Source organism: Bombina bombina, chromosome 2 (assembly GCF_027579735.1).
Source record: "Bombina bombina isolate aBomBom1 chromosome 2, aBomBom1.pri, whole genome shotgun sequence".
Classification (NCBI taxonomy): domain Eukaryota; kingdom Metazoa; phylum Chordata; class Amphibia; order Anura; family Bombinatoridae; genus Bombina; species Bombina bombina.
The window spans coordinates 1,337,172,599-1,337,195,203 of NC_069500.1; the positions used below are offsets into that span (position 1 = coordinate 1,337,172,599).

The 22,605-nt window shown below is 40.6% G+C and overlaps 1 protein-coding gene across 1 annotated transcript in view; it reads left to right on the forward strand.

Moving 5' to 3' along the window:
• NELFA (negative elongation factor complex member A) overlaps positions 1-21,594 on the forward strand; it is a 76,479-nt gene extending 54,885 nt beyond the window's left edge. The window contains exons 6-11 of the mRNA XM_053704214.1: positions 311-380; positions 502-590; positions 2,450-2,561; positions 8,984-9,246; positions 10,318-10,417; positions 19,649-21,594. Coding sequence (XP_053560189.1) covers positions 311-380; positions 502-590; positions 2,450-2,561; positions 8,984-9,246; positions 10,318-10,417; positions 19,649-19,833 — 819 coding nt within the window. The 3' untranslated portion in view covers positions 19,834-21,594. The remainder of the gene's footprint in view (positions 1-310; positions 381-501; positions 591-2,449; positions 2,562-8,983; positions 9,247-10,317; positions 10,418-19,648) is intronic.
• Positions 21,595-22,605: the final 1,011 nt, after the last annotated feature.

Here is a 22,605-nt window from a genome sequence, read left to right on the forward strand (position 1 = left end):
TGACAACTATTTTCATAATCGATTATTATCGATTATGACGATTAGTTGTTTCAGCTCTATGATATTAAACTGCCCTTAGGTTGCATGTATAAGCTGTATTACAAGTTTAAGATTGTTTAAATTACTATATATAATAAGAACTATTTTAGCTGTCACATTTTACAGATGCAAATATTAAACAATCCTTAATATTCTGAAATCTAAACCTTTTCTGGTTCCAAACAGTTTGTAGAACGTTTGGTTTTTTTTTGGTTTTTTTACCTGTATTAATACTGAACAATATGCAGTAATTAATGGTTCCTATTCTTAGTTATTAGATATATCTGAACTTGATGCAGTAGGAGCTGGCCGGGAAGCTAAGAGAAGACGAAAGACAGTTGGTAAGTGCAATTTGTCATCTATTTACCTACTGTGCAATAACAGACGTATTGAACAATTTAAAGCAAGCTGCTCTTGCTTGACAATGATCTCAACTAAGCGAAGGTGTTTTTTCATTCATAGAAACAGAAGTTGTGGAAAAACCACCAAAAGAGGAAACTGTTGTTGAAAATGCTACCCCTGATTATGCTGCTGGCCTTGTCTCTACTCAGGTAAGTGGAGTTGGGGGGGGTGAATGTTTCTCTTCATTTTAAGAATCATTTTGATTCCTAAAACCCATTGGCTACCAAAATACTTCGTAAGGTAGTGCTTGACAAATTTGTCCAAAATCTAGGAGCCATTTTAAAAATGTAGGAACAGCCAAGTGATTATTTCTCTTGTAAGGTGTATCCAGTCCACGGATCATCCATTACTTGTGGGATATACTCCTTCCCAACAAGTAATGGATGATCCGTGGACTAGATACACCACAAGAGAAATAAATTTATCAGGTAAGCATAAATTGTGTTTTTATATTGTATAAGTATTAAATGAAAACCTAATATTAAATAAAGATTTAGACCTGTGGTATTTTGATGGCCACAAAGCTGGTTTACAGCATTTGTGATAAATGCCTGATACGTTTTGAAGTTAGTGCTAAGTTTTTGTAAATTACTTGTTTCTCTAGCAGCCATTTTGATACCTCCAAAAAGAGTGTGTGTGCGCGCGTGGTGTATTTTCTGTTTAGATCAAAGCAAACCCTTTTTAAGTCTGTGTTAGGCGATCTAGGCAGTTGCTCTGTTATTGGTGCATAGTATTCAACTGCACTATGACCCTTTCTATACTTCGGGGGATGAAATAGGTTGTCTTCAAGAGCCCCTTACCCCTTATTAGCTTCCACAGTGCACAGAAGATTCTGCAATGATTCAGTAAAGAGCAGGATGCATCTGAATAGAAAACCTTTTCAGTGCTGAGGTACAGTCATTGTTACAGCATCTTAAGGAGTCAGCCATAAACCACTGACATGTAAATGCTTTTGTCACATCCCTTGACTCTACTTAATTGCGCTCACTTCCAGCCAAATAAAGGCCCACGCAACAGCCCTAAAATAAGTATTATGCAAGTTGGGAACCCCAGCACATTCTGTGCATCTTCCCACCCCGTCAGTGCCGCTATGTTCAAAGACTGTAGCATTCATATATAAGCCGATCAGCATGCTCATCCTGTTGGTCCCTGACTCCAAGGTAGCAGAGCAAGATGGTGCATACTTCAGAGCAGCACACATGGCTACACTCTGACATCACTCAGCCAGACCCTGGTGAATTTGAGTTCCAAAACTTTCTGGGCGTGTTTTTTTAGCTAGATTTGCTAACCCTAAACACAGCCTTTCCTGCCTCTGTGTACTACTGGCTGTGTGTAAATATCTGACTTGAATTTCCCTTCTATGTGACCTAAAAAAAAAAATACAGCATCACCAGACAAAATTCAGTGCGGTCGGCAAGGGTAATTTGGGGGGGAATCCAGGGGCAGCTTGAGGGCTCCAAACCAGTCTGCCAGGGCCCAATTTTAAGGAGCCTTTGATGTCCTTGCCCCTGGGTTTGTCAAGCCCTGATGTAAGGGAATTCATACTAGACCAAAGCCATTGGGCTCAATTTTATAAGACTGACGGACATGATTCCTAACTAGGGTAGCTTTCCCCCATCTTCACAGGGAGTGAGCACTGCACATCTGCCACATTGATTTTCCATTGCACAACAAAATTGAGCCCCATTCCTGCAAAAGTAGGGCCTATCCATCGCCACAAATGTACCACTTAAGGGTGATTTTTATCTCCACCACCTCAAAGCTGTATGTCCATTGCTTCCCAACTTGCTGTAAGCAAGTATGAGAGAGCAACACTATATTGCTCCAAAGCAATTTTTTTTTGTCTCAAAATATTGCTAGTAGGAGGGCAATTGATTAAATTTAAATGCCCTAGCTCACTAATCTTCAGGTTTTCTTTATACTGAAATATAATTGACATATACAATTTGATTTTGGTTTTTTTAATATGTTGAATACAATCTTAACATAAGTTTGGTTTTCTCTACAGAAACTTGGTGCCCTGAACAATGAAAGTGCTCTTCCCTCTACAAGCTACTTGCCAGCTACCCCCAGTGTTGTACCATCGTCTTCATATATCCCGACCTCTGATGCACAGCAAGGTATGTTAGATATACATAACCACACTCTCCTATGATGTAATCTATGATCAACTGAGAAGGAATTGGCTACTTACAAAGCTAAAATAAATAAACTACCTGCTTTGTGGAAGAGATGATGCATTATCTTAGAATGTGAACCGTATAAATATAGTTACGTTTAAACTGACAAGTTATTAAAAGACCATGTAAAACATAGCTTTGTACTCCCCCCACCCCCTTTCTTCTGAAATCCTTTTTTTTTTTTTATTATGGTAAATATTAGTGTAAGAGTTGATGAAATTGCATTCGAATTCTCTCTAGTGGTGAGATACTAACTTTAGATTTCAAGCATTGTAGTGCAATAATATTTAAATATTCATGTCCTTTAATTTAGCAGACTAAAGAATGAGCGTAAGGAGACCATTTATCACACTTGGGTGCTTTTGTCAATTTGTATTTCTCCAACATAGGTGTGTCCGGTCCACGGCGTCATCCTTACTTGTGGGATATTCTCTTCCCCAACAGGAAATGGCAAAGAGCCCAGCAAAGCTGGTCACATGATCCCTCCTAGGCTCCGCCTACCCCAGTCATTCTCTTTGCCGTTGTACAGGCAACATCTCCACGGAGATGGCTTAGAGTTTTTTAGTGTTTAACTGTAGTTTTTATTATTCAATCAAGAGTTTGTTATTTTGAAATAGTGCTGGTATGTACTATTTACTCAGAAACAGAAAAGAGATGAAGATTTCTGTTTGTATGAGGAAAATGATTTTAGCAACCGTAACTAAAATCCATGGCTGTTCCACACAGGACTGTTGAGAGCAATTAACTTCAGTTGGGGGAACAGTGTGCAGTCTCTTGCTGCTTGAGGTATGACACATTCTAACAAGACGATGTAATGCTGGAAGCTGTCATTTTCCCTATGGGATCCGGTAAGCCATGTTTATTACGATCGTAAATAAGGGCTTCACAAGGGCTTATTAAGACTGTAGACTTTTTCTGGGCTAAATCGATTCATTATTAACACATATTTAGCCTTGAGGAATCATTTTATCTGGGTATTTTGATATAATAATATCGGCAGGCACTGTATTAGACACCTTATTCCTTAGGGGCTTTCCCAAAGCATAAGCAGAGCCTCATTTTCGCGCCGGTGTGGCGCACTTGTTTTTGAGAGGCATGGCATGCAGTCGCATGTGAGAGGAGCTCTGATACTTAGAAAAGACTTTCTGAAGGCGTCATTTGGTATCGTATTCCCCTTTGGGCTTGGTTGGGTCTCAGCAAAGCAGATACCAGGGACTGTAAAGGGGTTAAAGTTTAAAACGGCTCCGGTTCCGTTATTTTAAGGGTTAAAGCTTCCAAATTTGGTGTGCAATACTTTTAAGGCTTTAAGACACTGTGGTGAAAATTTGATAAATTTTGAACAATTCCTTCATGTTTTTTCGCAATTGCAGTAATAAAGTGTGTTCAGTTTAAAATTTAAAGTGACAGTAACGGTTTTATTTTAAAACGTTTTTGTACTTTGTTATCAAGTTTATGCCTGTTTAACATGTCTGAACTACCAGATAGACTGTGTTCTGAATGTGGGGAAGCCAGAATTCCTATTCATTTAAATAAATGTGATTTATGTGATAATGACAATGATGCCCAAGATGATTCCTCAAGTGAGGGGAGTAAGCATGGTACTGCATCATTCCCTCCTTCGTCTACACGAGTCTTGCCCACTCAGGAGGCCCCTAGTACATCTAGCGCGCCAATACTCCTTACTATGCAACAATTAACGGCTGTAATGGATAATTCTGTCAAAAACATTTTAGCCAAAATAAACACTTGTCAGCGTAAGCGCGGCTGCTCTGTTTTAGATACTGAAGAGCATGACGACGCTGATATTAATATCTCTGAAGGGCCCCTAACCCAGTCTGATGGGGCCAGGGAGGTTTTGTCTGAGGGAGAAATTACTGATTCAGGGAACATTTCTCAACAGGCTGAACCTGATGTGATTGCATTTAAATTTAAGTTGGAACATCTCCGCATTCTGCTTAAGGAGGTATTATCCACTCTGGATGATTGTGACAAGTTGGTCATCCCAGAGAAACTATGTAAAATGGACAAGTTCCTAGAGGTGCCGGGGCTCCCAGAAGCTTTTCCTATACCCAAGCGGGTGGCGGACATTGTTAATAAAGAATGGGAGAGGCCAGGTATTCCTTTCGTCCCTCCCCCCATATTTAAAAAATTGTTTCCTATGGTCGACCCCAGAAAGGACTTATGGCAGACAGTCCCCAAGGTCGAGGGAGCGGTTTCCACTTTAAACAAACGCACCACTATACCCATAGAGGATAGTTGTGCTTTCAAAGATCCTATGGATAAAAAATTAGAAGGTTTGCTTAAAAAGATGTTTGTTCAGCAGGGTTACCTTCTACAACCAATTTCATGCATTGTCCCTGTCGCTACAGCCGCATGTTTCTGGTTCGATGAGCTGATAAAGGCGGTCGATAGTGATTCTCCTCCTTATGAGGAGATTATGGACAGAATCAATGCTCTCAAATTGGCTAATTCTTTCACCCTCGACGCCACTTTGCAATTGGCTAGGTTAGCGGCTAAGAATTCTGGGTTTGCTATTGTGGCGCGCAGAGCGCTTTGGTTGAAATCTTGGTCGGCTGATGCGTCTTCCAAGAACAAGCTACTTAACATTCCTTTCAAGGGGAAAACGCTGTTTGGCCCTGACTTGAAAGAGATTATCTCTGATATCACTGGGGGTAAGGGCCACGCCCTTCCTCAGGATCGGCCTTTCAAGGCAAAAAATAAACCTAATTTTCGTCCCTTTCGTAGAAACGGACCAGCCCAAGGTGCTACGTCCTCTAAGCAAGAGGGTAATACTTCTCAAGCCAAGCCAGCTTGGAGACCAATGCAAGGCTGGAACAAAGGAAAGCAGGCCAAGAAACCTGCCACTGCTACCAAGACTGCATGAAATGTTGGCCCCCGATCCGGGACCGGATCTGGTGGGGGGCAGACTCTCTCTCTTCGCTCAGGCTTGGGCAAGAGATGTTCTGGATCCTTGGGCGCTAGAAATAGTCTCCCAAGGTTATCTTCTGGAATTCAAGGGACTTCCCCCAAGGGGGAGGTTCCACAGGTCTCAGTTGTCTTCAGACCACATAAAAAGACAGGCATTCTTACATTGTGTAGAAGACCTGTTAAAAATGGGAGTGATTCATCCTGTTCCATTAAGAGAACAAGGGATGGGGTTCTACTCCAATCTGTTCATAGTTCCCAAAAAAGAGGGAACGTTCAGACCAATCTTAGATCTCAAGATCTTAAACAAGTTTCTCAAGGTTCCATCGTTCAAGATGGAAACCATTCGAACTATTCTTCCTTCCATCCAGGAAGGTCAATTCATGACCACGGTGGATTTAAAGGATGCGTATCTACATATTCCTATCCACAAGGAACATCATCGGTTCCTAAGGTTCGCATTCCTGGACAAACATTACCAGTTCGTGGCGCTTCCTTTCGGATTAGCCACTGCTCCAAGGATTTTCACAAAGGTACTAGGGTCCCTTCTAGCTGTGCTAAGACCAAGGGGCATTGCTGTAGTACCTTACTTGGACGACATTTTGATTCAAGCGTCGTCCCTTCCTCAAGCAAAGGCTCACACGGACATCGTCCTGGCCTTTCTCAGATCTCACGGATGGAAAGTGAACGTGGAAAAGAGTTCTCTATCCCCGTCAACAAGGGTTCCCTTCTTGGGAACAATTATAGACTCCTTAGAAATGAGGATTTTTCTAACAGAGGCCAGAAAAACAAAACTTCTAGACTCTTGTCGGATACTTCATTCCGTTCCTCTTCCTTCCATAGCTCAGTGCATGGAAGTGATCGGGTTGATGGTAGCGGCAATGGACATAGTTCCTTTTGCGCGCATTCATCTAAGACCATTACAACTGTGCATGCTCAGTCAGTGGAATGGGGACTATACAGACTTGTCTCCGAAGATACAAGTAAATCAGAGGACCAGAGACTCACTCCGTTGGTGGCTGTCCCTGGACAACCTGTCACAAGGGATGACATTCCGCAGACCAGAGTGGGTCATTGTCACGACCGACGCCAGTCTGATGGGCTGGGGCGCGGTCTGGGGATCCCTGAAAGCTCAGGGTCTTTGGTCTCGGGAAGAATCTCTTCTACAGATAAATATTCTGGAACTGAGAGCGATATTCAATGCTCTCAAGGCTTGGCCTCAGCTAGCGAGGGCCAAGTTCATACGGTTTCAATCAGACAACATGACAACTGTTGCGTACATCAACCATCAGGGGGGAACAAGGAGTTCCCTAGCGATGGAAGAAGTGACCAAAATCATTCTATGGGCGGAGTCTCACTCCTGCCACCTGTCTGCTATCCACATCCCAGGAGTGGAAAATTGGGAAGCGGATTTTCTGAGTCGTCAGACATTGCATCCGGGGGAGTGGGAACTCCATCCGGAAATCTTTGCCCAAGTCACTCAGCTGTGGGGCATTCCAGACATGGATCTGATGGCCTCTCGTCAGAACTTCAAAGTTCCTTGCTACGGGTCCAGATCCAGGGATCCCAAGGCGGCTCTAGTGGATGCACTAGTAGCACCTTGGACCTTCAAACTAGCTTATGTGTTCCCGCCCTTTCCTCTCATCCCCAGGCTGGTAGCCAGGATCAATCAGGAGAGGGCGTCGGTGATCTTGATAGCTCCTGCGTGGCCACGCAGGACTTGGTATGCAGATCTGGTGAATATGTCATCGGCTCCACCTTGGAAGCTACCTTTGAGACGAGACCTTCTTGCTCAGGGTCCGTTCGAACATCCGAATCTGGTTTCACTCCAGCTGACTGCTTGGAGATTGAACGCTTGATTTTATCGAAGCGAGGGTTCTCAGATTCTGTTATCGATACTCTTGTTCAGGCCAGAAAGCCTGTAACTAGAAAGATTTACCACAAAATTTGGAAAAAATATATCTGTTGGTGTGAATCTAATGGATTCCCTTGGGACAAGGTTAAGATTCCTAGGATCCTATCCTTCCTTCAAGAAGGATTGGAAAAAGGATTATCTGCAAGTTCCCTAAAGGGACAGATTTCTGCCTTGTCGGTGTTACTTCACAAAAAACTGGCTGCTGTGCCAGATGTTCAAGCTTTTGTTCAGGCTCTGGTTAGAATTAAGCCTGTTTACAAACCTTTGACTCCTCCTTGGAGTCTCAATTTAGTTCTTTCAGTTCTTCAGGGGGTTCCGTTTGAACCCTTGCATTCCGTTGATATTAAATTATTATCTTGGAAAGTTTTGTTTTTAGTTGCAATTTCTTCTGCCAGAAGAGTTTCAGAATTATCTGCTCTGCAGTGTTCTCCTCCTTATCTGGTGTTCCATGCAGATAAGGTGGTTTTACGTACTAAACCTGGTTTTCTTCCAAAAGTTGTTTCTAACAAAAACATTAACCAGGAGATTATCGTACCTTCTCTGTGTCCGAAACCAGTTTCAAAGAAGGAACGTTTGTTGCACAATTTGGATGTTGTTCGCGCTCTAAAATTCTATTTAGATGCTACAAAGGATTTTAGACAAACATCTTCCTTGTTTGTTGTTTATTCCGGTAAAAGGAGAGGTCAAAAAGCAACTTCTACCTCTCTCTCTTTTTGGATTAAAAGCATCATCAGATTGGCTTACGAGACTGCCGGACGGCAGCCTCCCGAAAGAATCACAGCTCATTCCACTAGGGCTGTGGCTTCCACATGGGCCTTCAAGAACGAGGCTTCTGTTGATCAGATATGTAGGGCAGCGACTTGGTCTTCACTGCACACTTTTACCAAATTTTACAAGTTTGATACTTTTGCTTCTTCTGAGGCTATTTTTGGGAGAAAGGTTTTGCAAGCCGTGGTGCCTTCCATTTAGGTGACCTGATTTGCTCCCTCCCTTCATCCGTGTCCTAAAGCTTTGGTATTGGTTCCCACAAGTAAGGATGACGCCGTGGACCGGACACACCTATGTTGGAGAAAACAGAATTTATGTTTACCTGATAAATTACTTTCTCCAACGGTGTGTCCGGTCCACGGCCCGCCCTGGTTTTTTAATCAGGTCTGATAATTTATTTTCTTTAACTACAGTCACCACGGTACCATATGGTTTCTCCTATGCAAATATTCCTCCTTAACGTCGGTCGAATGACTGGGGTAGGCGGAGCCTAGGAGGGATCATGTGACCAGCTTTGCTGGGCTCTTTGCCATTTCCTGTTGGGGAAGAGAATATCCCACAAGTAAGGATGACGCCGTGGACCGGACACACCGTTGGAGAAAGTAATTTATCAGGTAAACATAAATTCTGTTTTTATTGGTCAGAGAATTATCATGGAATTTCATCTTATTAATCCGCATATAGCAAAGCTTGATGAACTACCTTATCCACATAAACAGTAGATTAAGATAAACCTATATTTATTTAATTACAGCTGGATCTATACGTGAAGCTTTGCAAACTACAAGACAGCCTGAAGAGCCTACACCTTCCAACACTACTCTTCCTACGCAGTTTAAACAAAGGACTCCAATGTACAACAGCAACTCCAATGCAGCAGCTACTGTACCTACTCCTGCAGCTACTCCTACCTCTCCACTTACGCCTCCTGCACCCCCTGTAGTGACCCCAGCAGCGCAAGCACCTCAGCTCACCACCCAGACACAACCTCAACCCAAGAAAAGCCTCTCGCTCACAGTAAGTACTGGCTTTTTCCTAAGCTCCCTTTAATAAAGAAAAACACAATTAAAAATTACAGTGAGAAAAATTGTGTGTGTATATATGCGTTTTTGTCTTTATTTTTTATTTCTTTTATTTTAATAAAAGACCACCACCTATTTTAAATGTTAAAGGGATATGAAACCCAACAATGGTTTTCTTTTTTGATTCAGAGCACACCATTTTAAAAAGGTTTCCAATATAATTATCAAATCTGCTTAGTTACCATGATATTTAAGGGATACCTAGGTAGGCATATTGGAGCACTACATGGCAGGAAATAGTGCTGCCATATAGTGCTTCGGTAAAGGTCCAGCTCCTAAACATACGTCTCTGCCAACAAAAGATAAAAAGAGAACGAAGAACCTGCTCTCTCTGAAGCATAAACTAAATTTTGGGCTTCATAGTCCTTTAAGCTATAGAAGGTGAAGAGAGAGCAAGAGCCATAGAATACACAGAACACCTATTTTAAAGGGACATAAAACCCAAAAATGTTCTTTCATGATTTAGGTAAAACATACAATTTTTAACAACTTTTAGTTTACTTCTATTATCAAATTTGCTTAATTCTCTTGGTATCATTTGTTGAAAGAGCAGCAATGCACTACTGGTTTCTAACAAACACATGGATGAGCCAATGACTATCAGTGTGTATATCTATCAGCTAGAACCTAGGTTCTTTGCTGCTCCTTAGCTTACCTAGATAAATCTTTCCGCAAAGGATAACAAGAGAAGGTTGCAAATGAAATAGAAGTAAATTGGAAAGTTGTTTAAAAATCACATGCTCTCTTAAAGAAAAAAAAATTGTGTTTTATGTCCCTTTTAAGTACTTCTAAATTGACGAACGATGAATGAATAGGAACATTTCAGAGGTTGTATCCCAGCAAAGTGTCGGTGTGTCTGTGTTCATTCTGTAGTGTAATAGCCAAAAAATACCTGTACAAGCCACAGTATATGCAGGTTACCGCTCTTTTTGTGGCAAAACTGTTATAAACTTTATTTTAATAAGTGTGTATTAAGACTTTCCTAATAGAAATATTTTATTTACAGAGGGAGCAGATGTATGCTGCACAAGAAATGTTCAAGACGGCAAATCGAGTCACAAGGCCGGAGAAGGCTCTTATACTTGGTTTTATGGCAGGTTCAAGAGGTAATATATAGCACATGGACAGAAGTTTTACCATTGCCACTCTAGTTTAAAAATATCATATAACATATTTTTTTTTACTTGAAGGGCCATTTTATAATTGAAAAATGACATTCTGTAATCAGTTTAGTGCATGTCATTCTAAGCCTATTGACCCCGCAGTACCATTTGTTAACCCCAGCAATGGGCTAAAACACAGTAGAAATACTCATGGTGCACTGCTAGACCCGAGCAGAAATTGCCTTTGATCCAAACAGCGCTAGTTGGACACTTGAGTCGTGTGACTAGTGCTGCTGATTAGATCAGCGGTCAGTTCAACACAGGACCAGCAGTGCTCCGCTGGTCCAGACCAGTACTTCTATGTGTTTAACCCTTTTTGCAGCGGTAGACTCACAGTACTGCAGTGCTGATAGGCTTAAAATTACATGCTCTACCGGATTAGAGCATGTCATTTTTCAATTATAATGGCCCTTTAACCCCTTCAATGTGCATGACATGGCAAGCGTTTTAACGGTAATTCCCCCCCGCACTACAGTCTGGGGATTATTTATGGCCTGGTGGGAGGCACTCCTAGGCTTCATGAAAGAGCAGATGTCACGTGGTGATGTCATAAAGGGGCTGAACCAAGTAGCTGCAAAAGGGTAATGTGGGGGTAGGCTATTCAAATCCTTGATCTCAGCTCTTACCAGCTACAAACCTCCAAGAACCCTCATTTGAAAGAGAATAGTCTGTTGCTGGTCTTGTTCTTTAAAAAAAAAAAAAAAAAAAAACACATGAGGATCTGCTTGAGGATGTTACATTATATACAAAATTAAAAAGAAAATCTAGTACATTTTATTTCTTTTTAATAACATGAGTCCACGGTTCATCTCAATTACTAATGGGATATTCACCTCCTGGTCAGCAGGAGGCGGCAAAGAGCACCACAGCAAAGCTGATAAATATCACCTCCCCTCACTTCCAACCCAGTCATTCTCTTTGCCTACGTTTAAGAGCAAGGAGGTGGTAAATTAGGTGTTAGAAAAGATTCTTCAATCAAGAGTTTATTATTTTTAAAGTAGTACAGGTGGCCCTCGTTTTACAACGGTTCAATTTACACAGTTTCAGAATAACAACCTTTTTTTCCAGTCATGTGACTGCTATTGCAAAGCATTGAGAAGCAGTGCATTTATTAAAATAGCCAGTAGGTGGAGCTGTCCTCTTCTGTTGCAGCAATGCCAAGCAAGCTGAAATTAATCAGTTTAACCAGACCTGAGCTGTCAAGCAGATTTCAAAGGAACAAGATCTTCCGGTCTATAAATCAGTCCAGATTGGAATGCATAGAAAGAACTGTTTGCCGAAAAATGCAAGTGAAGTCTGTTGTATGATTATTTTATTGGGTTTATAATGCTGTTTAGCAAATGTTTTTGTTCATTTAACTTAGTTTAATTATATTCTGTGTTGTTGGATTATTTTATTACGTTTTTATAATGCTGTTTAGCATTTAAAGTCTTAATTTCAAAGCTTTAAAAATAATGTATTAGGTGTTATGACAATTTTGAGAGGGGCCTGGAACCTATCTCCCTCACTTCCCAATGACTTACATTATAAACTGGGTTTCAATTTACAACGGTTTCAATTTACAACCATTCCTTCTGGAACCTAACCCCGGCATAAACTGAGGGCTACCTGTACAAGATTGTGCTGCTTTGTTCTAGGGTGTAGCCGTAGTCAACATCAGTCTCTTCAGTAGGGCAGTGGTGGCTTTAGAGCAATGGGAACTTGTGGGACATAATTCTCACTGTGCCTCTCATGTATATTTATGCTGCCCTACTCCTGATAGCCTATGTAAGATTACTCAGGCTTTATCCTTTTTCCACAGGGCTATGTGAGGGAGAGGACCTCTCAATCCTGGTGAGCTGCCCTGCTGTCGGGCAGATTTTAAAAGTAAGTGCCGACTTTTTATTCTGGGTCTGGGAAGATCTCAGAGGAAGTGGAGCACTTTATTGGGACATAACATATATATATATATATATATATATGTTAACAACAATTAAAATTATGGGGAGGCGAAAAGTGTGTTTAAAATCCTCCACTAAATACAAAATATAGAGAAAATAACTCATTGTGTAAACCATTTACAAATCTAAACAAGTCAGAAGACTTGCTTTAAACCCAGAAACTCTCTGACTACACTGTTTCCAATGCAGCAAAGGAATCTGGGTAAGATATGCAAATGAGGTTCACAATGACTCACCTTTTTACTTTTAGTCTGCTTTTTAAGACAGACTTCCCTTTATGCCATAGCACTGCTGCATTACACAGCTTTAATGCTTAGCTAGGGTTAGTACAGTGATTTAGACTAGTACAGTGATTTAGACCAATCCCAGGACAGCTGTTTCGTGGTTATTGCCACTCATCAGCTGGGAGTAGGTTAAATCACTGCTTGGTAAAGTTCATTTCTGGGGGAAATTCAACAACAATTAAAATTATGGGGAGGCGAAAAGTGTGTTTAAAATCCTCCACTAAATACAAAATATAGAGAAAATAACTCATTGTGTAAACCATTTACAAATCTAAACAAGTCAGAAGACTTGCTTTAAACCCAGAAACTCTCTGACTACACTGTTTCCAATGCAGCAAAGGAATCTGGGTAAGATATGCAAATGAGGTTCACAATGACTCACCTTTTTACTTTTAGTCTGCTTTTTAAGACAGACTTCCCTTTATGCCATAGCACTGCTGCATTACACAGCTTTAATGCTTAGCTAGGGTTAGTACAGTGATTTAGACTAGTACAGTGATTTAGACCAATCCCAGGACAGCTGTTTCGTGGTTATTGCCACTCATCAGCTGGGAGTAGGTTAAATCACTGCTTGGTAAAGTTCATTTCTGGGGGAAATTCAACAACAATTAAAATTATGGGGAGGCGAAAAGTGTGTTTAAAATCCTCCACTAAATACAAAATATAGAGAAAATAACTCATTGTGTAAACCATTTACAAATCTAAACAAGTCAGAAGACTTGCTTTAAACCCAGAAACTCTCTGACTACACTGTTTCCAATGCAGCAAAGGAGTCACTGTACTAACCCTAGCTAAGCATTAAAGCTGTGTAATGCAGCAGTGCTATGGCATAAAGGGAAGTCTGTCTTAAAAAGCAGACTAAAAGTAAAAAGGTGAGTCATTGTGAACCTCATTTGCATATCTTACCCAGATTCCTTTGCTGCATTGGAAACAGTGTAGTCAGAGAGTTTCTGGGTTTAAAGCAAGTCTTCTGACTTGTTTAGATTTGTAAATGGTTTACACAATGAGTTATTTTCTCTATATTTTGTATTTAGTGGAGGATTTTAAACACACTTTTCGCCTCCCCATAATTTTAATTGTTGTTGAATTTCCCCCAGAAATGAACTTTACCAAGCAGTGATTTAACCTACTCCCAGCTGATGAGTGGCAATAACCACGAAACAGCTGTCCTGGGATTGGTCTAAATCACTGTACTAGTCTAAATCACTGTACTAACCCTAGCTAAGCATTAAAGCTGTGTAATGCAGCAGTGCTATGGCATAAAGGGAAGTCTGTCTTAAAAAGCAGACTAAAAGTAAAAAGGTGAGTCATTGTGAACCTCATTTGCATATCTTACCCAGATTCCTTTGCTGCATTGGAAACAGTGTAGTCAGAGAGTTTCTGGGTTTAAAGCAAGTCTTCTGACTTGTTTAGATTTGTAAATGGTTTACACAATGAGTTATTTTCTCTATATTTTATATATATATATATATATATATATATATATATATATATATATATATATATATATATATATATATATATATATATATATATATATATATATATATATATATATATATTCCTGTGACAGCACGTTGTAAGCAGTCACTGGGGCTGAGGAGACTAGAAGGTGGCTTTTACTCTGGGGGCTTTAATCACCTGGGCCGAGCAAAATAAAAAGTACTCCGTAGGAGGTGGTTGTTTGGGTCACACATATGGGCTAAGGTGCTATCTAACATGCGGTTACACAATTTGCCCCCAGGTTTGCAAAAGGTTTTGCACAAAGGTTCAGTTAGCTCCCTGTGGCCTATATCTAAACATAATAATGGCGACCGGGAGATTGTTTGGCGCCGATTTGGGCTGCGCAATCTATCTCTAGGCACAATGTTTATTTTAAGTTACATTTAAAAAAAAAAAAAAAAAAGTTTGGAATGTATTAGGTTTCTGATGGTCAGATGTGCACCTCAGCAAGATTAAGCTGAGGTGTAGATAGGTTCTGCAATATTTGCGTGCTAATGTTAACCTACTTCTGCACACAAAAATTAAAGTTACATTTTAAAGAGACAGTAACGTTTTGTATGTGTTAATTTTTATTAAAAAATTTCAGCTGTTTGTTTAATTCATCCTTTGTGACTCAGGATGGATCAAGAGACCCTGCTAGGGGTCTCTTGTTTTAGGCTTGGATGCCAATGTGGTACTACCAATCCGTTTCTATTTCTCATTTATTGAGAGATCTTTAATTGCTAAAGAGATATTTGTTCTGAACCTACTCTTCCTAAGGTGCATACTGCTTAGGAGCCTATTGACAATGGTCAACATATGCCACAAAGTTCTCCTAAGGTGTCCCATAAAATGTATAGCCCACATGCAGCGCCCTATGTTTCCTCTCACATTCCACCTGGAGTTACCTTTCATTGTCTGTTTTTCCCACGCTGTAGGGAAAAGTGCAAGAGGACCTTGCATTGTCTTGCACTTTTCCCTACAGCGTGGGAAAAACAGAGGGCATATTCACTCAGAATAGTGTGATTGATTCAGTTGTAGCTATTCCGAATGTTTCTTCCCAGTAACTGAAGGAGGGAAGATACTTCGGTAGTATCTGATAAGGAATTCTTAGACTTAGATGGGGTAACATATTTATCTGATCCTGAGTTTTCTCAGTGTTTTCTTTCTGATTTAGCTTGAATACCTCCATTTGCTACTTGAGGAGGTTTTAGCTTCTCTGGGTGACTCAGACACTACCGGCGTAGTCTAGCCGAGAGAGTCCAGTAGATTATACTAATATTGTGATGTGCCCTTCATGGTGGAAGTATTTCCTGTACTAGATATGGCTATAGAGACCCATTTTTCTCCTACCCTTAGAAGGAAGACGATTCCCAGGGTGAATGAGAATTTCCACGCTAGCCAAGGAAGGATAGTAGTTCCTTAAGGACCCTATGGATAGAAGTTAGAGGGTTTACCTTGTCAACCTGCGGTTGGTATGGCTACTGTCTCCAGTGCGGCGGCGTAATGGTTTTGATGCGTTGTCTGTTTCTATTCCTTCCACTCCTTCTCCCAAGCAGAAGCAGTTTAAGCCTTCCTGGAGACCCTATCAAGCTTAGAATAGGGGAAAACAGTCCAAGAAGCCTGCTGTTGAATCAAATATAGCATGAGGGGAGTGCACCCGATCCGTGAGAGGGCGAGTTTTCCTTTTTCAATCACACTTGGTTTTGTGATCATGATACATGGGGGGTGTACATTTGTGTCCAGGGATACAAATTAGAGTTCAAGACTTTCCTCCCAGGGGCAGGTTACTGCTTTAAGATTATCGGCAGACCAGATAAAGGGAGAGGCGCTCTTACACTGTGTACGGATCCTCTCCGACCTGGGAGACAGTTCCTGGTCCAATGCAGGAATGAGGTCGGAGATGCTATTCCTATCTGTTCATGGTTCACAAGAAGAAAGGAATCTTCAGACCTATTTTAGAATCCACTCGGGGTTCTCAGAGTGCCGTATTTCAAGAGGGAAACTAGCTTTCCATTCTTTCTTGGTCCAAGAGGGTCAATTAAGACCACAGTGGATTTGAAGGATGCATACTAAATGCATGTTCCCATCAACAAGGACTATCTTAAATTTCTAAGGTTTGCCTTTCCAACTCGTGACTTTTTCCGGCCTGGCCACAGTTCTCAGAATTTTCTCAAGGGTTCTGGAATCACTTTTGGTGGTACTCAGATTGCAGAACATTGCAGTGGCAACTTTCTGGTTCAGGCGCCTTCCTTTCAACAAGCAGAATTACGCACTGTATGGAATGTTATTTTGGAAAAGAGTTCCTCCTTTCCAACTACAAGGGTAAGTTTCTTGGAGAACTATATTAGTGTCATCATCAATGAAGCTGACAGTTGTCAGGAATTTAAGAATTTTTCAGTTCTTGCCTACCACGCCAGACACTGTCTCAGTGCAGAGAGGTAATTGGGGATGGTAGCGGCAATGGACTTCCTTCCAGTTGGCCGTTCCACCTCAGTTCTCAGCAGTTAAGAATACTTTGGTCGTTGTCTCTGGATCTTTGCTCCCAGGGAACCTGCTTCCGAAGTTCTTCTGGGTGAATGTGACAAGATTGCCAGCCTTAGGGCTGGGGAACTGTTTGGGGCCCTCTAAGAGCAGGGAACATGGACTCGGGTGGAGTTTGTTCCTCCCATAATCATTTTAAAAACGAGAGTAATCTTCAATCCTCTCCTAGCCTGGCCTCAGCTAGCTTCGGCGGGGTTTATTAGGTTTAAGTTGGATCTTACTTCATTGTGGGGGACTTGGAGTTTCCTTGGCTATGACAGAAGTAGTCAAGATAGTTCAGTGGGCAGACACCCACAATTACTGTGTCGACCACCCACATCCCAGAAAGGACTTCTGAGAGGCGGTCTTCATAAGTAGGTAGATTTTTTACCCAGGGGAGTGGGAACTCCGCCTGGGACTGCTTTTCCAGCCTGATTCTCAATGGGGTCAGTTGCAATTGAATTTCATGACTTCTCGACAAAATGTCAAGCTCCTGAGGTACGGATTGAGGTCAAAGATCCCTCAGGCTGTTCTAATAGACGCCTTCGCGTTACCTTGGAATTCCTCAATTTGATTATTCTCCTGGAGCCTTCGCTCGAACTAAGCAGGAGAGGGTGTCTGTGTTTCTCATTTCACCGGCGTGGTCCGCAGGATTGGTATGCAGTCCTGGGGGACATGTCGCGTCTTCCACCTGGGAGTCTCTGTGGAGGAAGGACCTTCTACGTCAAGGACCCTTCTTTTATCCGAAAATATTTTCCCTGAAGTTATCTACTGGAAGATGGAAGCTTTATTTTATACAAGCGTGGATTAGGAATTGGTCATTGAGACCATAAATCAGGCTCGTAAGCCTGTGTCTAGGGAATCTTTACCCATATGATATGGCGTAAATATTTATACTAGTGCGAATCCAAAGGATACTCTTAAAGGGAGTAGGGATCGGATTCCTACAATTTTCTACAAGACATAGCTGCGTTGTCTATTTTGTTACAGGTTCGTCTGGAGGTCATCCCAGACGTACATTTGTTTGGTCAGGCCTTAGTCAGGATCAGACCTGTGTTCAAGCCAGCTTCTCCTCCATAGAGTTTGAATTCCTTCTTAAAGTTCTTCAAGGGGCTCCGTTTAAGCCTAGGCATTCCATAGATATTAAATTGTTATCTTTGAAAGTCTTATTTCTTGTTGCTATTTCTTCTGCTCGCAGAGTGTCAGAGCTCTTTGCATTGCATTGAGTCCCTTTCCTTATTTTGCATTCTGATAAGGTAGTTTTTACGTACTAAATTAAGATTTCTTCCTAAGGTTGTTAACATTAACATTAATCAGGAGATTGTTGTTCCTTCCTTGTGTGCTAATCCTACTTCTCAGAAGGAACGGCTTCTGCACAATTTGGACGTGGTGCGTGCTTTAGTTTTACCTGTAGGCGACTAAGGACTTTTGTCAGTCTTCTGCTTGCTTTGTTGTTTTCTCAGGAAAACGTAAGGGACAGGAAGCTACGGCTACTTTCTTTTTGGCTGAAGAGTATCCTACGTTTTGCATATGAGACTGTTGGACAGCAGACTCCAGAGAGAGTTGGGGCTCATTCCACAAGGGCCGTTGCTTCCTCCATGGGCTTTCAAGAATGAAGCTTCTGTGGAACAGATTTGCACGGCTGCAACTTGGTCCTCTCTTCACACTTTTCGAAGGTTCTACAAATTTGACACTTTTGCCTCGACTGAGGCCGCTTTTGGGAGATAGGTTCTTCGAGCAGTGGTGCCTTCCGTTTATGTTCCCTGTCTTGTCCCTCCCTTATCTGTGTACTCTAGCTTGGGTATTGATTCCCATTAGTAATTAAGATGATCCGTGGACCCATCGTGTCATTAAAAAGAAAAGAAAATTTATGCTTACCTGATAAATTTGTTTTGACACGATGAGTCCACGGCCCGCCCTGTTTTTGTAAGAGACAGGTTGTTGGGTATTATAAACTTTAGACACCTGCACCTTGTTACTTCCTTTCTCTCCTTTACTTCAGTCGAATGAGTGGGTTGGGAGTGAGGGGATGTGATATTTATCAACTTTGCTGTGATGCTTTGTCGCCTCCTGCTGACCAGGAGGTGAATATCCCATTAGTAATTAAGATGATCCGTGGACTCATCGGGTCAAAAAAGAAATGCATTTATCAGGTAAGCATACATTTTCTTTTTCTAGTAGACAAGTCCCTCTCTAAAAAAAAAAAAAAAAAAAATTCTATCTTCTCACCCCTTACTCTCCCACCTCCCTGATTCCTGCCAAACTGCTCTCTAACCTCCCCCCCCCATCCCAATGGTCTCTGCCAGTACCCAGTTTACATAAATGTTAATATAAATTGGATTTATTTTATTAATAGGAATATTGTTTCTATAGTATGGCGGCTTACCCTCCCCATTTCCCCTATCCAATCGATCATACGGTAGGGCCCCCTCTCATAATATACTTTTTCTGTAGTGTAGGGGCTCCCTCCCTAATAGTAAAAATTTACTGCGGGCATGCACTTCCTCCCTCTCCTTCCCCTTTCAAGTGATGTGCTATCCAACCGCCTTCCCTCCCACAGCACCACCACAAATCGATGCAGACAAGGACACAGTGTCAGTTCTTCCTTACCATATGAAGGCAGTCTCAGCTGTCAAAGCTGACAGCTGTGACCACAGCAGAAGTTTGGATGTGGGTACTACGTCAAAAGGGTACACTAGGCAAATTGCCCTGTGACTTAGTACCTACGTTCATATGGCTTAATGGGTTAAAATTTTTTGTAAACCTGGAGTGTTAAACTGTTTAACTTAGCTGTACAAGTGCTGCCTTTGCATAAAATGTATGTACATAGTTCATAGTAAACAGATCTGTATGATGAGTTGGCACACTTTGTAAGTTAACCAAAACTATTTGACGTGTAGTTTTTAAATGTTTCCGATTTTAATTTTTTCTTACGTTTTTTGCAGAAAATCCATGCCCAGAACAGGGTGATGTGATCCAAATCAAACTCAGCGAGTATACAGAAGTTTTGCAGAAAGCAGATGGGACAGGCAGCACTACAATGCTTGTTGATACAGTGTTTGAAATGAACTATTCTACTGGCCAGTGGACCAAACTCAAAAAATACAAGCCTATAACAAATGTATCGTAACGGATTCCATGTGATTATTCTATGGACCAAAATCAGACTTGTAAATCAATCAGTCCAGTGCACAGCAACACAATCCCCAAACCTGAAACACAGAATTTTTTTTATTCAGCCCATCACCGTTTTTGTAGTGGCTGGGATCCAACGGAAGGGAATTTGTATGAAGCCAAAAGTGATTTCCTTCTGGGTACTAACGTTTCTGCAAACTTAACGAGGGAATTAGTGGCCAGTTACTATATTTTTTTATAATCCAATTTCCAAGTGATAAATATTGATACAGCTATATTTTTGCTTACATTTTCTTGCAGTAGATTTTTTTTGTTTTGTTATTTTTTAAGCTGCTTCCTTGATCTGCCACCATACAGAAACCACTTTCTTAAATTTTGTTGGTTTTTTTTTTTTCCTCATCAGAATTTGAAATATTTTGCAATGAAAAACTATGTATAACTTGGGCTGCTGTTGGCACCACTCATTGCATCTGTAAAAACAAAAATACCAGAACATTTAGTATCTCAATCTTTTTTTTAATTCTGTGTGTGCATCTCTTTGCTGGCAATTGGGTGTTCATGCAGTAGTTATTACTTAAAATTGTTACCATCTATTGGGTTTATGTTTATCTTTATGTATAGCCTCAGTCCTTAGTCTTTTGGTGATGTCTGGTTATTTAGCTGGGTGGTCTTATGAAAGTAATCCTAAAATATGTACTTTTTTTAGGAATATCGAGAGCGAACAAGAAAGTAATAGGTTTTTATTAAGGTATCAAAATATATCCACATCAATAGAGGTTTGTGTGGTTTTTGTTTTTTTGTTTATATATTCAATTTGCCAATTACTAACTACCACACAGCATTGTCAGAACATGATCCGTATATGTAAAAGCATTTCGGGTAGATAAAAAATTTATTTTTTAGTTCTCAAATATTCTAGACAAGCTCACATATGTCCTTCAGAAAAGCAAGTCTACCACTTTAAAAATAATCGTACCTAAAGTATTTACTATAATGACCAACCCTAAATAAACGTTCTGTAACGTTACATTATCACTGAATCACTACCATGCTTTAATTCTCCATTAGAAGAATTGATTTTTCTATTTGTAATGTGGGAGTACTACTGTTTTTGTTTTGTTTTTCTTCAATTTTCTTTGTTTTTCGTGCGAGATGATGTGCAGTTGTATACACATTTTTAATCCCAAGAATGCTTTCCATAAGTTGTCCTGTAAGCAGGATGGTCATCACTGTACTAAAACATTAATAATAGTCTTTGGTCAGAAAGATGTAAAAATGTCCATGTGTTAGAGTAAAGAAAAATTGGCGACCGACAAGGCGCTACACTGTAGAGCAGTGTGATAGTCTTTCCTGCAATGCACAACATGTGTTTTGTTCCTAATGTAAAGGAAGCATACGGTTTTAAAGCTTTTCAATTTGATACTGCATAAATATTAAATAATTACAAGTAAGTCTTGTAAAAGTGGCTGGTTTATTTCTCTTGCTGGGTTCATATTTATGTGTTAAATACGGCTGAAAGGCCTTTCTCTATCATTTTGTAAATGTTATAGGGAGCAAGGTAGTTAATCTAATCAAGCAATGTTGGGATCCAAAGCCTTCAACCAGAATCTTTTGTAAAATGTTTCATCTATAGCAAAGCATATGTTTTCTATTGTTTTTGTACAGTTGTAAAAAATGGTCTGCTTTCTTCTGCCCATTTTATTTTCTGTGTATTAAAGTGTGTATAATAAAAGTTTAGATTTTCTAAGAAAAACAATGATATATAAGCTGTTTTTTTACAGTGTCCTAGAACATGCTTTATAAATATCTTGATGTAGAATGTGTGAAAAATGTGTATTGTGCACTTGCAGTCAGAATGTCTGATAATGGGAGATTGCATTATCCAAGTATCTCTAATTGTAACAGTCTTCCCATGAATCCAATTAGTCCTGAGTTTTGTTTGTTTTTTTGTGGGTTTTTTTTCTCTTGTAAGGTGTATCTAGTCCACGGGTTCATCCATTACTTGTGGGATATTCTCCTTCCCAACAGGAAGTTGCAAGAGGACACCCACAGCAGAGCTGTCTATATAGCTCCTCCCCTAACTGCCACTCACAGTCATTCTCTTGCAACTCTCGACAAGAAAGGAAGTATCAATAGATATGTGGTGACTTAGTGTAGTTTTATCTTCAATCAAGAGTTTGTTATTTTTAAACGGTACCGGCGTTGTACTGTTTTTCTCTCAGGCAGAAATTAGAAGAAGAATTCTGCCTGGAGATTTGATGATCTTAACGGTTTGTAACTAAGGTCCATTGCTGTTCTCACACATAACTGATGAATATGGGAAAACTTCAGTTGGGGGAACAGCCTGCAGATTACCTGCTTTGAGGTATGTTCAGTATTTTTATTTCTAGAGAGAGGAATAAGTTCTAGAAAATGCTGACAGAGCCTTGTGTATTTGAGGTAAGCTAGATGCAGTGATTTAACAACGACTGGGATCATGCTTACATAACAGGTTAATACTCATGTTAATATTCATATTGCTTAGTGACAAAACGTTTACATGATTTCAAAAATAGGAAGTTATTTTCTGAGGGAGAAGTCTTTATTTGGGGCCTAGTTTCCACATGGCTAGTCAGATACTCCCAGGAGTATTTTCTTAAGGCCCCGCTGACATCCAGTAAATGGTGGGAGGGGCCTATTTTAACTGTGCAGTTTTAATTCAGACTGAGACATCCAGCTTCCCTAGAAGAGTCCCTGGCATCTGAGAAACATTTCAAAGGGGTTATTT